This window comes from Lycium ferocissimum, chromosome 8 (assembly GCF_029784015.1).
Source record: "Lycium ferocissimum isolate CSIRO_LF1 chromosome 8, AGI_CSIRO_Lferr_CH_V1, whole genome shotgun sequence".
Classification (NCBI taxonomy): domain Eukaryota; kingdom Viridiplantae; phylum Streptophyta; class Magnoliopsida; order Solanales; family Solanaceae; genus Lycium; species Lycium ferocissimum.
In genome coordinates, this window is record NC_081349.1 from 17,088,048 (window position 1) to 17,101,442 (window position 13,395).

General features: G+C 30.7%; 1 protein-coding gene across 1 annotated transcript; it reads right to left on the bottom strand.

The window, feature by feature from the left end:
• Positions 1-3,008: 3,008 nt before the first annotated feature.
• On the bottom strand, positions 3,009-10,809 carry LOC132066076 (probable FBD-associated F-box protein At1g32375). Its single transcript, XM_059459465.1, has 5 exons — positions 10,602-10,809; positions 4,912-5,027; positions 4,305-4,445; positions 3,568-3,753; positions 3,009-3,074 (listed from the first exon to the last, which is right to left on the bottom strand). Exons 1-5 carry the CDS (start codon positions 10,807-10,809, stop codon positions 3,009-3,011), a joined length of 717 nt encoding a protein of 238 aa, XP_059315448.1.
• Between the last annotated feature and the right edge of the window lie 2,586 nt (positions 10,810-13,395).

Consider the following 13,395-nt stretch of genomic DNA (forward strand, 5'->3'; position numbering starts at 1 on the left):
GGTGACTTCGAGCCCATAAGGCCAAAATCGAAAGTATACATTGAAAACGGTTTACCCAAAATTTAGGGAGTCAAAATACCAAGATTCATCACAAACTAATCTTCATTTGGCAATAATTTCACTATTTCATCAAAACCCCCAATTCAGAGAGAAGACCTCATTTGCCATAATAAAAAATCTTGAGTAATAGAAGGATTCAAGCTTTGGAACTAGTTTCCCATTGATTAGATGTTTAGAAACTAGGAAATTTTCCAACAAAATTCGATTTAGATAAAAAATGATTCAAAAATCATTTTAGGGTTCATGACCCCAAACCCCCAACTAACTCATGATTTCTACCATAGATTTCGTAAATAAAACATGATAAAAGAAATACAAGAGTGTAGGGAACTTATCCCAAGGATGAATCTCAAAAAGCTCCACAAAATCGCCCCACAAAACCCTTTAGGTCTCCAATTTGTGAATGAAAAGAAATGGCTTCGAATTTGGAACTTAAGGTTTCTGATTCTCAGCGATTCCGCACATGCGGACAATTTTCCTTAGGTGCAGCGAGCATCTGCGGAGAAATGTTAGCAAATGCAGCCTTGCTTGACATTTCACAGTCTCGCATCTGCAGACCAAGTCCCAAAGAGGTCGGCCCACAGGTGAGGCCCCAAGTTCGCAGATGCAGCACACCAGAAACCAGAAAATTTTGGTTTTTCACTAAGTCCAACCCCAAACTCGACACTCATTCGAGACTCCTGGATACAAACCAAACATGCAACCCACTATAAAAACACGATACGAACTCATCCGCGCCTTTGGAATTTCCAAAAGAGGTCATCTTGACCCGGCTAAACCCCAAACACCCAAAGACAAGGTTTCCAACCAGAGGACCAAAATACCCCTGAGCGCCTCGGGAACCAAACCAAACATCCTATCAAGTTATAATCGACCTTCTGGACCTAGTGGACTGATGAAAATCCCAAAAAGACTCATTTACTCAAAAGTCAACTATTGGTTAAAGCCTTTTCACTTATTCAACTTAAAGGCTTCTAAATTCCTCAAAATCAACCAAGACCCACCCGATCATCTCAGGTACCGCGCTACCCATCCCTACGAGTCACATACACTCCAATAAAGCTAGGGAAAATATTGACAGGGGTAAACGGGGTAAAAGCCTAAACGGCCAAACGGGCCGGTACATTTTACATTTAAGTTTCAAACTCCTCCTGCTACTTCCAATTGGTTAGAATAACACCCAATTAAAATAACTAACAAACTCGAAAAATTCAGGTATGAAATTTAATTCAAATCTACTCCAACTCACTTGAAATTTAAGTTTTAAACTCCTCTTCATATTTCTAATCGATTGAAACAACACACAATCTACACATCTAACAAATTACATTCCAACTCTTTTAATTAAGGCACCTTTAGTTGATTTCTTCATTTTATCGAGCAACTAGTAGAATGCTCTTCGCTAAGTTCATTTTCTATACTGGAATATATATGTACACACAGAGAGAGAGATGCTTGCTTTGCCAGTGAATAATATTTTTTAGCTTGTCAATGAATCGTCATTTCCCTTTTCTTTCATAACTTTTTTTTGTTAAAAGAGTATTCATATCCGGGGAAAAAAAATGTAGAAAGAAAAAAATTGTCCACAATGAAGGAGAAGAAGAAAGAAGAAAAAGAAAAAGAAAACATAATAAGTAGATATTTCATGTTGGGATAAGGAATGAAGAAGAAAATTCAAGTTATATACAAAGTGGGTTAAACTGCAAAAGAAGATAAAATGTAGGTTAATTTTGATAGCATTATTATCCCTGATAGAGAGATTAATTATTCCTTAAATAATAATATCACATATTTAATGAAAAAATTCATTTATTCCACATATGCTTTTGTTAAAAGGAGGGAAAATTTTAACTTAAATTTAACGTTAGGACGCTTTTTATCCAAATGGGTGTAAGGAACAACAAATTTGAACCAATGGGTAGAAAAAGAGCATCTTTAAGCTATTTCTAATACGTTAAGGACATTTTTATCTTTTTATGTTTGTTATTTGGAAAAATGCATCATATTTTCAGAGGTCAATTGCTTAACTACAAATTAGACACGAAAACAATCAAAAGAATAGAAACATGATATTGAGCAGAGGGGAGTGAACTTTCATCTTACTGTTGACAATTTAATTTAGCTTGCTCAATTTCACCCGACCCTCCAATTTAACACCGATTAATAATATCATGGCTAAAGAACGGATGGGTTAGAACTTCCCTCGGGGTTTTATCTTTCAATGTTGTTGGCCTTTTTTTTTTTTTTTGGTTTCAATAAGTAAACGTTTTCTTATAGAGAATGTATACTCTTTTTTTTTTCTTTTTCTTTTTCTTTTTGGTTAAATCGTTTCGCTCGTTGTAAGCTTTATGAATTATAACCTCAGACGAACATTTTAAAATTTTATTCCCTTGCTCACTCACAATTAAATGTACACCGTCCTTACCTCTGATATATCTTTTTTTTTTTTTAATCCCTTAAACAATTGCATTATATTACTTCATAATATGTCTTACATATTCATAAGATACTAGTGTATCAATTACAATAAGTGGCGGAGCCAAAATTTTCACTAAGAGGTGTCAAAATATAAAGAAGTAACTTCACGAAGAAGCCAAGGAGTGTCAATTTGTAATATATATACATAAAAATAAAAAATTTACCTAGCTAAGCAGTGTAATTTTCCAACGAAGGGGTGTCAAGGTGTCGGTTGACACCCCTCAACTACATGTGGCTCCGCCACTGATTACAATCCAGCCCGGGAAATTATAATCCCAAGAGATCCTATGTAAAATCAAAAGAGAATATTTAGCTATATTATGAGCTACCACATTCCATGCGCGAGGGATATACCTCTGATGCATCTTTAAAGGTAATATATCCAGCAGATGAATGCAATATAAAGAAGCTGACATTTAAAAGCAAAGATAAGACTTGAATTGTTACGTTTTAGCAGTCACCAAATATATTTACTCCTTCAGAGCCACCACCGAGTATCCACCAAACTGTAATCCTTGATTCAATCCATGAACATGCTGTCATTTTTTCATTCAAAAATGACTAAAACAAGAAAGGTCAAACAGAGAGCAACTCTTGTTTGATTTCTATGTTATTGAAACATTACATATGGTTCATCATAAGCGATGAAATATTACCAAATGGGCAAAGTTCAAACAAACAATTAAACAACTATCTTAATTTGTTGGTCGCCACATCTATAGTGAAGGGCTTACACGGACAGGAACAAACAGAAAAAGAAGAAAAGAAGTTCCAGAACAACTGCACTGAACTTCAAGAATCTAAAAATAGATAAGATAGCTGATTGAAAACCAATGTCGAAGAAGATGACAGTGCACAAATACAACTGGGGTAAGATTGCAGAAGGAACATTGTTATTTACATAGACAAGTTAAATATTAATAATGTCATCAGCAGTGAATCGAAACACAGAATATGAAGCGCCATTTCTAGTGTGCCGATAATCAAAACCACATGCATTCTAATCATCAAAGTTGACTCATGAAAAACCATCATACACTTGGTGGAGCTTCTCCTGTAGGCTTCTAATTTTGCAGCCAATTGTGACAAATATGGGGACACACATCTCTGTGAACGTTGCTGGCATTTTCTTCTCTTTGATATGATAACGAACTTCTCCAAAACCGATGCATTCTTTAATAGGAATTGTGAAAGTTCAAACAGATTATGACGGCGCTGCTCCCAACACATCGCAAAGGAGCAGATAATAATAATACTCTTGAGGCTGGAAAATGCAAAGTCCGAAATCCAACTCTCCAAATCGACATTATCTCCTTTGTGCAAAAAAACTACGCTCATAATGGCAGTGATAATGATGATCCTGGAGATGGACAATATAATTCTTATCAAATATAGGTCCATCACCTAATGAAATTTATATTACACTAAAGTATCAACAAAATTTTCATGGTAAAGTATCTCATACGGAATGAATTTCAAAATTCACAACAAATTTTATCTTAAAGACTCATGGAGAGGCAAGCATAGCATGAAGACTTTGAGTCTATTAACCATCGTTTTTCCTTTTAGCCCGCCATTTTACGGTGAAAATAGAAAGTACTTTAACAGATCATTATAAAACTTTACAGTGACAAAAGATTCTTATTGATAATATATTTGCCTCTTCCTCTAGAAAACTTTCAATATGGGGAGGAAAGAGGGCACGTCACAAACACCAACAGATGAATGGATGTACAAAGAAAAAAATAAAAGATGTGGGCACTTACGTCAACTTGCATGTCGATGTTGAGTGTCTCCACGTGAGGGAAGGCCTGCCGTATGCTAGCTACTCCATACAAACTACAATTTAACAATTGCAACTTTGGTGTTAGACATTTGCATCTTAGTTTTGGAAGCGCAGCGGCACCCTGTCAAGCTGCAGCTTGAACATGACCTGGTGTAGTAATATCAGTGAAACTAGTAAAGAACAGAGAAACAGAAAACAAAATAGGAAGTAATTCACATCAAATAGATAGTTCCATAATAAGGGTAGATATTAAGCGACAACAACATACCATATACAGCTAAAACCCACAAATAGGTTCTGTGAAAGGTAGAGTGTAAGCAGATTTTACTCCTATCTCGTGGAGGTAGAGAGGCTGTTTCCAAAAGATACTCAGCTCAAGTGTAGCAGTCAACGTAGTTATGACAATAACATACAGTATGACAAAACAAATACTATCTGACTTCAAAAGTTGAATGAAAATTGGCAAAAACCACAAAAGGTGAATACAAGTCTTTTTTTTTTTTTCTTTTTGCAAAAAAACTTTCATGGGTACAAAACTGTTTACTAAAAATCAAATGGAGCAAATTAGTGTTTTAAGACAAACATACCTCTACAAACCAAGATCCGATTGTTAGCTCTGTTACATTACTCACTTCCTGAAGATAATTTTCGACAAGGGTCTCCACAATTCGATGATAATCACCACATTTGTAATCCTCCACATCTTCAAAATCAGCCCAAATGTCACATCTAGTATCAAATTAAAAGTAAGCTCACCACTGACCAAAGACGACACATTACTTCATCATCTAACTCGACATGATCAAACTTAATTATCTTTAGAAACTTATTCCACGATATAACAACTCCTTTATCAAACTCACAACGAGTCAAATATAATTCGATCAACGAATCACACGTGTAGAAAAAACTAGGCAACTTATTCATAATCATAAACACTGATTCCAATGCGATACTTTCCACTTTATTTTCTAATACATAACTAAGCCATTTTTTTATTTATAAGTCATACCAACACTTGTTGGATACTTTTAAGTGGAATTTCTTGATTTTTGATCCACTACAACATAAGGCATCTATAGCTACGAAATCTTAGTTATGAATTTAAAAATTGTGGCTAATACCTAATAATAGCCACAAAATTTAAAATTTCGTGGCTATCTACAAATTCGTAAAAAATTTAGCCACGAAATTAAATTGACAAAGCTAATTTCTCATTTTTGCTATAATGCTAACAATCGTGGCAATAAACACCTAAATAGCTACAACTTTATTGCTATGAAAAAGTTCGTAGCTAAATTATCACTTTTTTCCACGAGCTTAAACTTCCGTAGCAATAGTTAACCTTTTAGCCATATAAATTATTTGAAACAAAATGTTGTAGCTAAATAAATATTTTAGCTTCAAGATATAAGAAATTGTGGCAATAGTTAAATGATATAGCCGCAAAACTTTAGCTATAATAAAATTTCGTAGCTAATTATTAATTTTTGCCACGAATTGAAATTTACTGTAGTAATAGTAACTTTTTAGCCACAATAAATTATTTGAAACAAACATTGTAGCTAAATAAGTATTTTTGCTTCAAGTTATAAAAAATTATGGCAATAGTCCAATGATATAGGCACAAACTTTCTTGTTGAATAAAACTTCGTAGCTAATTATTAATTTTTTGCCACGAGTTGAAACTTGTTGTAGCAATAATAACTTTTAGCCACAAAAAATTATTTAAAATAAAATATCATAGCTAAATAAATATTTTTGCTTTGAGTACTAATAAAGCGTTGAACACTTGACTTAATAGCTATAATCATCAGTTCCAAGTTTTGATTCGATGTCTTCAATAGTATCATTAGCTAAGGTGACATCAGTTTTGGTAATATCAATATTATAATTAAAAAAACATCAACCTTATCTAATAACGTGTGAATAACTAAATACATATAGAGGTTAAACAACTATAATCTTGTATAATTGCATTGTATAACATATTATATTTGTTTAATTTGGACAATAGAAAGTGTTATTAGATTCAAACTACTATGTTCTTGTATTTTTGTTGATCACTGTTGTATCTAATTTAAATAAACAAAAGTTGTCAAATTAATGGGTTAATGCTATTTTAATAACTTGATAGTTATTCAAGAATCTAATTAAAGCGCTTAAAAAAGATAAGAATTTTAATATAATTGACAAATGAGCATATAACAAACTAGCAATATTATTTAAGATGAAAATAGTTTTTAAAGAAAAATATAATTTAATTATGAAATCTATCGCTAATTTGACGCTAATATTTTAAAAATAAATGTCGTTGCTAACAATATTATATATAATAATTGTTTGTAGACAATATTGTTTTCACCATATAGACTATAATTTTCTAATTATGTAAACTATAAGAATATGTTTTCTTATACCTAGTTACACTAACAATGAAAAATTTAATGTGGTTGAATATGTAAGTCCATTAACAAAACGATTATATTATAAGATACTTATTAAATAAGTATTATCTATAAGTTTCAATTATAATTAAATTAACAATAAAATTTTATCCAATTAATAATTTAAGTAACAAATTATAAAGAATTTAAACAACTATGTTTATAGGTGCTTTACTAATTTAATCTAGACATAAAAAAATTGGTCTATTACTACTTTAATAGTTTATTAATCATATAATACTAAAAGTGGGAAGTCACATAATTGAAAGTTGGATCACTATTCGCTTCTTTTATCTTCCACATTAATAGTAATAATTTTGCACAACGTTTTCACCCCATTTTTATCTTTCTTGGCTTTTCATATCCGTTTACACTATCTACAAATTGCACAGTAAATGACAGATCTAGAGCCTGTTTAGAAAGCCACCAGTGTAATTGGAATTGAGTGTAATTAGGTGTAATTACACAGTACTTGACATTTTTGTTTGACCAAGTAATTACATGGTTAGGTGGGAATTGAGCGTAATTGAGAGGATGTAACTACACTCTCCAATTCTCGGAGGGGGGGGGGGGGGGTGCTCTGTGCTATTATTCTAATTTTTGAAACTACACCTCTTAACATTAGAAGGAATGAATCATTAACAAACTTGGCATATAATGAGTGATGTTATTAAAAGTAATTTCGTCGTAAATAAAGTAATATACTTATATTTCCCCTTTACGTTGGAACTTACTTATGTTATGTTGAATTTGACTTAAGACTATTATATTAAGCTTTTTCTATTGGATTTTGAATTTAGGTTATGTTTTTGATTTTACTTTATTTGCTTTAGTATTATTGACTTGTTATTTCGCATTCCATAATGTTTATTTTTCACTTACAGTTGATATTTTTTTTTTCGGTCAAACATTTGAATAATGTTAAGGAATTATATTTATAAATATTAATTTTTTTGTCAAACATCCAATCCATGACGTTCTCACAAAAAAGTCTGTTTTTAATTTTTAAAATTAATTAAAATTATAATATTATTAATTTAAAAAGTATGTATCAATTATTTGTTACAATATCGCTTACAAATATATGATTATTAATTAATATATTTTCAAGAAACAATGTGTTGTTAAATACCTAAAGAAACAATGTGTTGTTAAAATGCCTAATTTAATATCATTTATAAAGGCACATGTGTTTCAAATATTGATTTTTAATTTTTCATAATTAAATGTTATTTTTAAATTAAAGTAACTGTGTAATTACATTTGTGCAACCAAACAACATGCTGCAGCCGGTCCATTTTGACCAGTAGCTCGGGTTTTTGCACCGCTTTTCACCCAAAATCCAACATCAATCCAAGGCCTTACAGACGCAAACAAAACATGCACAAATATATAAAAACACGCTACGGACTCAACCGCAGCCTCAGAATTCCCAACGGAGGTCTAGTTTTCTAAGTCACCCCGTAACGGCCTAGCAGGTCATTATACGTATGGTTGTACATCAAAACTAACTAATATATAATAATTTATATTTAATAAATTATTACTTGTAAGTTTTAATATAACAAATAATTATGTAATTTTATTTAATTGATTTTGAATATCTAATTATAGCACAATTAATATCCATGTGCTTGTATCTAACTACATTGATCACTAATTATATTAAATTTAAATTATCATATACATTATTGATTTTATGATGTAAATGCAATATTAATAACTTACTAGTTATCATAAATCTAATTGAACATTAAAAAACAACAAATATATTTCATAATTTTTTTCATACACATAATTAATTTATTTTGTCCTGCTTAATGTAGTTATGATTCTTTTTGTTTTTTTATAGGTATACTTAATTGTCATTGTTGTTATCTTATTTACATTATCGTATTTGCATATAAAGAAGTAAAAAAAATAGAAGACATATATAAAACAAGAAAAGAATGGCAATTAACTAAAGCTAAAAATCCAAAACCTAATCCTCATATTTTTTTTACCTCCAGCAGCCACAACCCTCTACGGTTCCTTATTCCCTTTGTCAATTCCACCCCAAATCTTATTCCATATCAAAAAATCATAAGGGGTTTTCTGGTGTTATGTAATGGAGTTGGGTAAATGACTAATCAATTTTTTTAGAATGGAGGGGCAAAAGTGTTGCCTATATTTTAAGTGATGGTTTCTCTCCAGTATTAAATCTACATCAAGAAAGAACTCCATAAATGGTCTATCATAAATTTGAAGCAGGTCTTTTTTCTTTTTGAATATGATTCTTTGTCTATTTTCTTTTCATGCGGATCTATTTATTGGTTACTTTCTATCATCCTCTTTATTGTTTTTAATGTATACTTCAACTTTCATTTGTAACTTTTGTTGGATTCGGTAGAAACATTTTTTTTCTTCCTCTTAGTTATTAATAGAGAAGAGAAAAGTTTGAAACTTTATGTTCCTTTGTAAGATTGATATACCAATAATATATTTTTTTTGGTTGAAGGTTCTGAAATGCGATTAAGGAGATGCTATTGATCGCTTTTGATAGAATTGTCTTGATCTTTCTCCAAGGTAGGTGGTTATTGATTTTTCTACTTAATATTCGCAATTTATCAAGTGGTAACGATCGAAATGTATTCTGATATTTGGAGTTTTTCTATCAATTTTAAGATTAGTGAGAGTTTCATGATGAAAATACATGAGGATTTTTCATGAGAAGTTCATTCATGTATTTGTCATAATATATGATCGATCGTTACATATACTTATATAATCATTTAATTTATGTTTCGATATTAATTTACTTTATCAAAATTAACGGTACATTTATGGAATTACTATAGCAGAAGCAATGACAAACTAGAGGGTAGATATTGATCAAAGTAAGATTGGAGGCCGCGTGGGAGGAGAGAAATCGTAAGGTTGTGCGGCTTTGAGTCTCAAGCAAGATACTACTATTGTAATTGGTGTCATAGAAGAATTATGTATTGTGAATGTTTGAAATTTTAGATATGTAACTATATGTAAATTGAAACTTACTCTATATGTAAATTGAAACTTACTCTGGAATCCAATTTTTTTCATTTGTATAGAAGAATTCTTCTAATTAACATTGCTTGTGGGTTATTCTTTAATTTGTAGCGATGAAATTTTTTAGTTCGTAGCTAATTATTATATATATAATCACCAAAAATAGGGCCACACATTTTTTCTTTTCGTGGCATATGAAGAAAACATTTAGCTATAATTTATACATTTCATGGCAAAAAAAATGGATTCTTAGTTACATTTAAAAATATTTGTGGCAAATACTTCAATTTATAGCTATAGATTCTTAAACTTGTAGCTAAATACAATATTATTGCCACGAGACTAAAGTATCAAAAATAGCCACCAAATTTGTATTTTCATGGCAAATAAACTAAAAAAATTTGCCACAAAAGAACACATTGTAGCTACTATATAAATATTGCTAAAAGTTTTATTTGTCGTGGCAAAAGGATATAATTATTTGCTATAAATATATTTTTCGTGGCAAGAATATGTTACACTCACAGCTACAACACAAAAAAATATTCGTAGCAATAAGTATTAGTCCTTAGCCACGGATCATGTAAAGTCCAGAATTAACTTTAGCCACGCTACATTTTGCTACCGATGCTACGGAAAAAAATATTGTGGCTAAAGTGTTTAGCCACAAAAATTTTCATATTTAGCTACAATGTGTTTCGTAGCTATAGATGCCTTATGTTGTAGTGTGATGAGGTACTATGTTGTGATAAAACAAAGTTGACAAAGGATATAAAGTTTTAAGTCTTTTGAATAAAAAAATAAACAGATTGAAGTTAAGTTGTTAACATAAGTCCAGAGATACTGCCATCGGCTAGAGATGACGTGTGTAATGAAAGCATCTTTTGTTGGCAAAAGAGACATGATTTGAATGAGGAGTGCGTCCGGCAACTCGCTGATACGGTCAACTAGTGTTCCGTCATCGTCTTCGGTGAGTGGTTTTATTGCTTTGGGTTTCTTCATTACTTCTACCATAGTTTTTTTGAGGTTTGATAGTGAAATTTTGTTTTTGGAAATGAGTGTTTGAGAATAGTTATATAGAGGAAATATATATATATGTCATTGATTAGATGGGACATAAGTAGTTGAGAAGATGACATCTGTATTGTACATACACGTCGGACAACTAGATGACATGTCCGGGAGTAGCGTAAGAGATAAGAAATATAGAAAAATTTACTTAGCGTAACTATTTCTAAGACCTATTTCTAAATAATAATTATCTTTTATTTTATTTATTAGTAATAACTATAAATCATTTTTACTTACATATTATAGCTACAATTAATAAGATATGATCAAAACATAATTTATGAGATGTGTTATGACGTCTTTCATTTTTAAAAGATTTCATCCAGAATTTGGTATATAATTACACCCAAAAAAATAGGGACAATAAAAAAATACATGCATTGATAAAAACGAAATACCACCGTAAATAAATAAAAAGTAGCTACAAATGATAAATATGAAAAAGTTGCTATAATTTGTTAGAATCTTCCAAAATATGTTGGTTTTGTAAGTTTTCCAGAAATATAATCCTTCAAACAAGTGTCCACTAGCTTTTTATTTCAGTTAAAAATCAAATAAACGTCCACTCAGAAACTAACTATATTTTCTTTCAAGATTATCCCTATTTATCTTAATTTAGATAAGTGAATTTTTATATAATCAAAAAATCATATTAATAAATATTATTTAATCAAAAATAATTTATTCAAAATATCTACTTTTTTGTAGGAGTTTATTTTCTTTAGGGGTGTGCTGTAAGTGCACACTTATTTTACTTGTATTTTTTTGATGCCCCTTAAGAAAATATACGAAGGTATTTAATTGGACACAAAGTTTTAAGTGAAATGAAGATTTTTAAAATTTATGGTCTACAAACTATAAATATTCGTGTGGTTATAATTCGTCTCATCTCATGAAGGATAAAAAGAAAAGTTTAAAATAAAATTATTATTTCCTCTATCACTATTAGTTAGTTTATCCTAAAAAGAATGACATATTTTCATACTTAGTACAATTTAACTTTTAAATACCTATTTTGCCATTAATGAGATGATTTATATCCACACAAAAATCTATAAATTATTTTGGATCATAAGCGTCAAAAGCCTTTCTGTATTTTTTTGGAATCCGTGTCTAGTCAAATACGTTCACATAAATTAGAACAAATGGATTATTAAATATAAAAAAAAAAAACGTCATTTTTTTCCCCATCAAAAATAAAAGAGTGTCACATAAACTGAAATGGAGGGAGTACACTGTATAAAACAAACAAAATAAAAAGGATAATGCCAAGTTACAAATTGTCATTTAAAATAAATACTATAGTATTCATTATTTTGCTTGCCACGCTTTTTAAAATTTTGAAATTATGTACTCTGTTTTTCACCAATAACAGAAAACTGCTACATCGAAGCACACATTTTTTGAATAACTCAATACTTGACTTAAATTGGTGGACTAAAACTGGGATTTATTTCTGACATTTTCCCCTCTCTATTGATTAATTCTTTCCTTTAACATTTTCCCTACTTTTTGGAAGCAAATGAACAAAAAAAGCATTCCAATCTATATTTAGTATACGTAGTACTATCTTATTCGAGAAAAGGACATAAATGGTCCCTTTAACTATAAGAGTAGGTTCAAAATAGTCCCTTAAGTATGCATTTAACAATTTTGGTCCTTTAAGTTTGTCACAGTTAACAAAAATGATCCCTTAACTATGAGAGTTGGTTAAAAATAGTCCTTTAAGTATGCGCTTAACAGTTTTGGCCCTTTAAGTTTGCCAAAAGTTAATCGATGGACTATAGTGCATTTTACTTAGCTGATGGACTCCCTCGGTTTTAATCGACAGAGTCCGTCGATCTTTGTATTCCAAGACACTATTTTCTAACATTATCAAGTCTGTAGCTTTTTTCTTGATTTTTTCCTATAACCTACTGATGTTCGTCGATTTTGTCCCGAGGTATTTCGCCTTTTTTTTTTTAATAATATGTACCTCTAAATGTGATTTCTAGCTATTTTTTTTTCCTTTTACATAGTTCTACTCAAATCTAACAAACAAAATTCGATGAATATTTTGTCGAGACAAAAAGTGTCAAACTTAAAGGACCAAAACTGTTAAGTTCATACTTAAGGGACTATTTTTAACCAACCTGGGCCAATTTTGTTAAATCGTGACAAACTTAAAAGACCAAAACTGTTAAGTGCATAGTTAAGGAATTATTCTGAACCTACTCTCGTAGTTAAGGGACCATTTATGTCTTTTTCTCTATCTTATTCACCAAAATATGTTCCTTTTATTCAGGGATTCTCTTCCCTTTTCTTTTTCCAGTGTTTTCCTCACTCCTATGTTTTTCTATTTCCAAAACCCATGGTTTGACCTTGACGACCTTGACTACAACAAGGGATTACAAGGGTACACCTCTCTCCTTTTTTTTAATTTTTTTCTGATTGTCCAAAAGGATTATATGAGAAAAAGTTGATATAATTAAAGGCACAAACAAATAAAGGAGAGAGCAAAAAGAAAGCAAACTCTTTCAACTAGAGTTA

Coding starts and splice junctions, on each gene's coding strand:
- LOC132066076 (XM_059459465.1), bottom strand. CDS start 10,809: ATGGTAGAAGTAATGAAGAAACCCAAAGCAATAAAACCACTCACCGAA. Junction 5,028..10,601: donor TAACAACTTAACTTCAATCT/GTTTATTTTTTT, acceptor CTGATTTTGAAG/ATGTGGAGGATTACAAATGT. Junction 4,446..4,911: donor TCGGATCTTGGTTTGTAGAG/GTATGTTTGTCT, acceptor GCAGCTTGACAG/GGTGCCGCTGCGCTTCCAAA.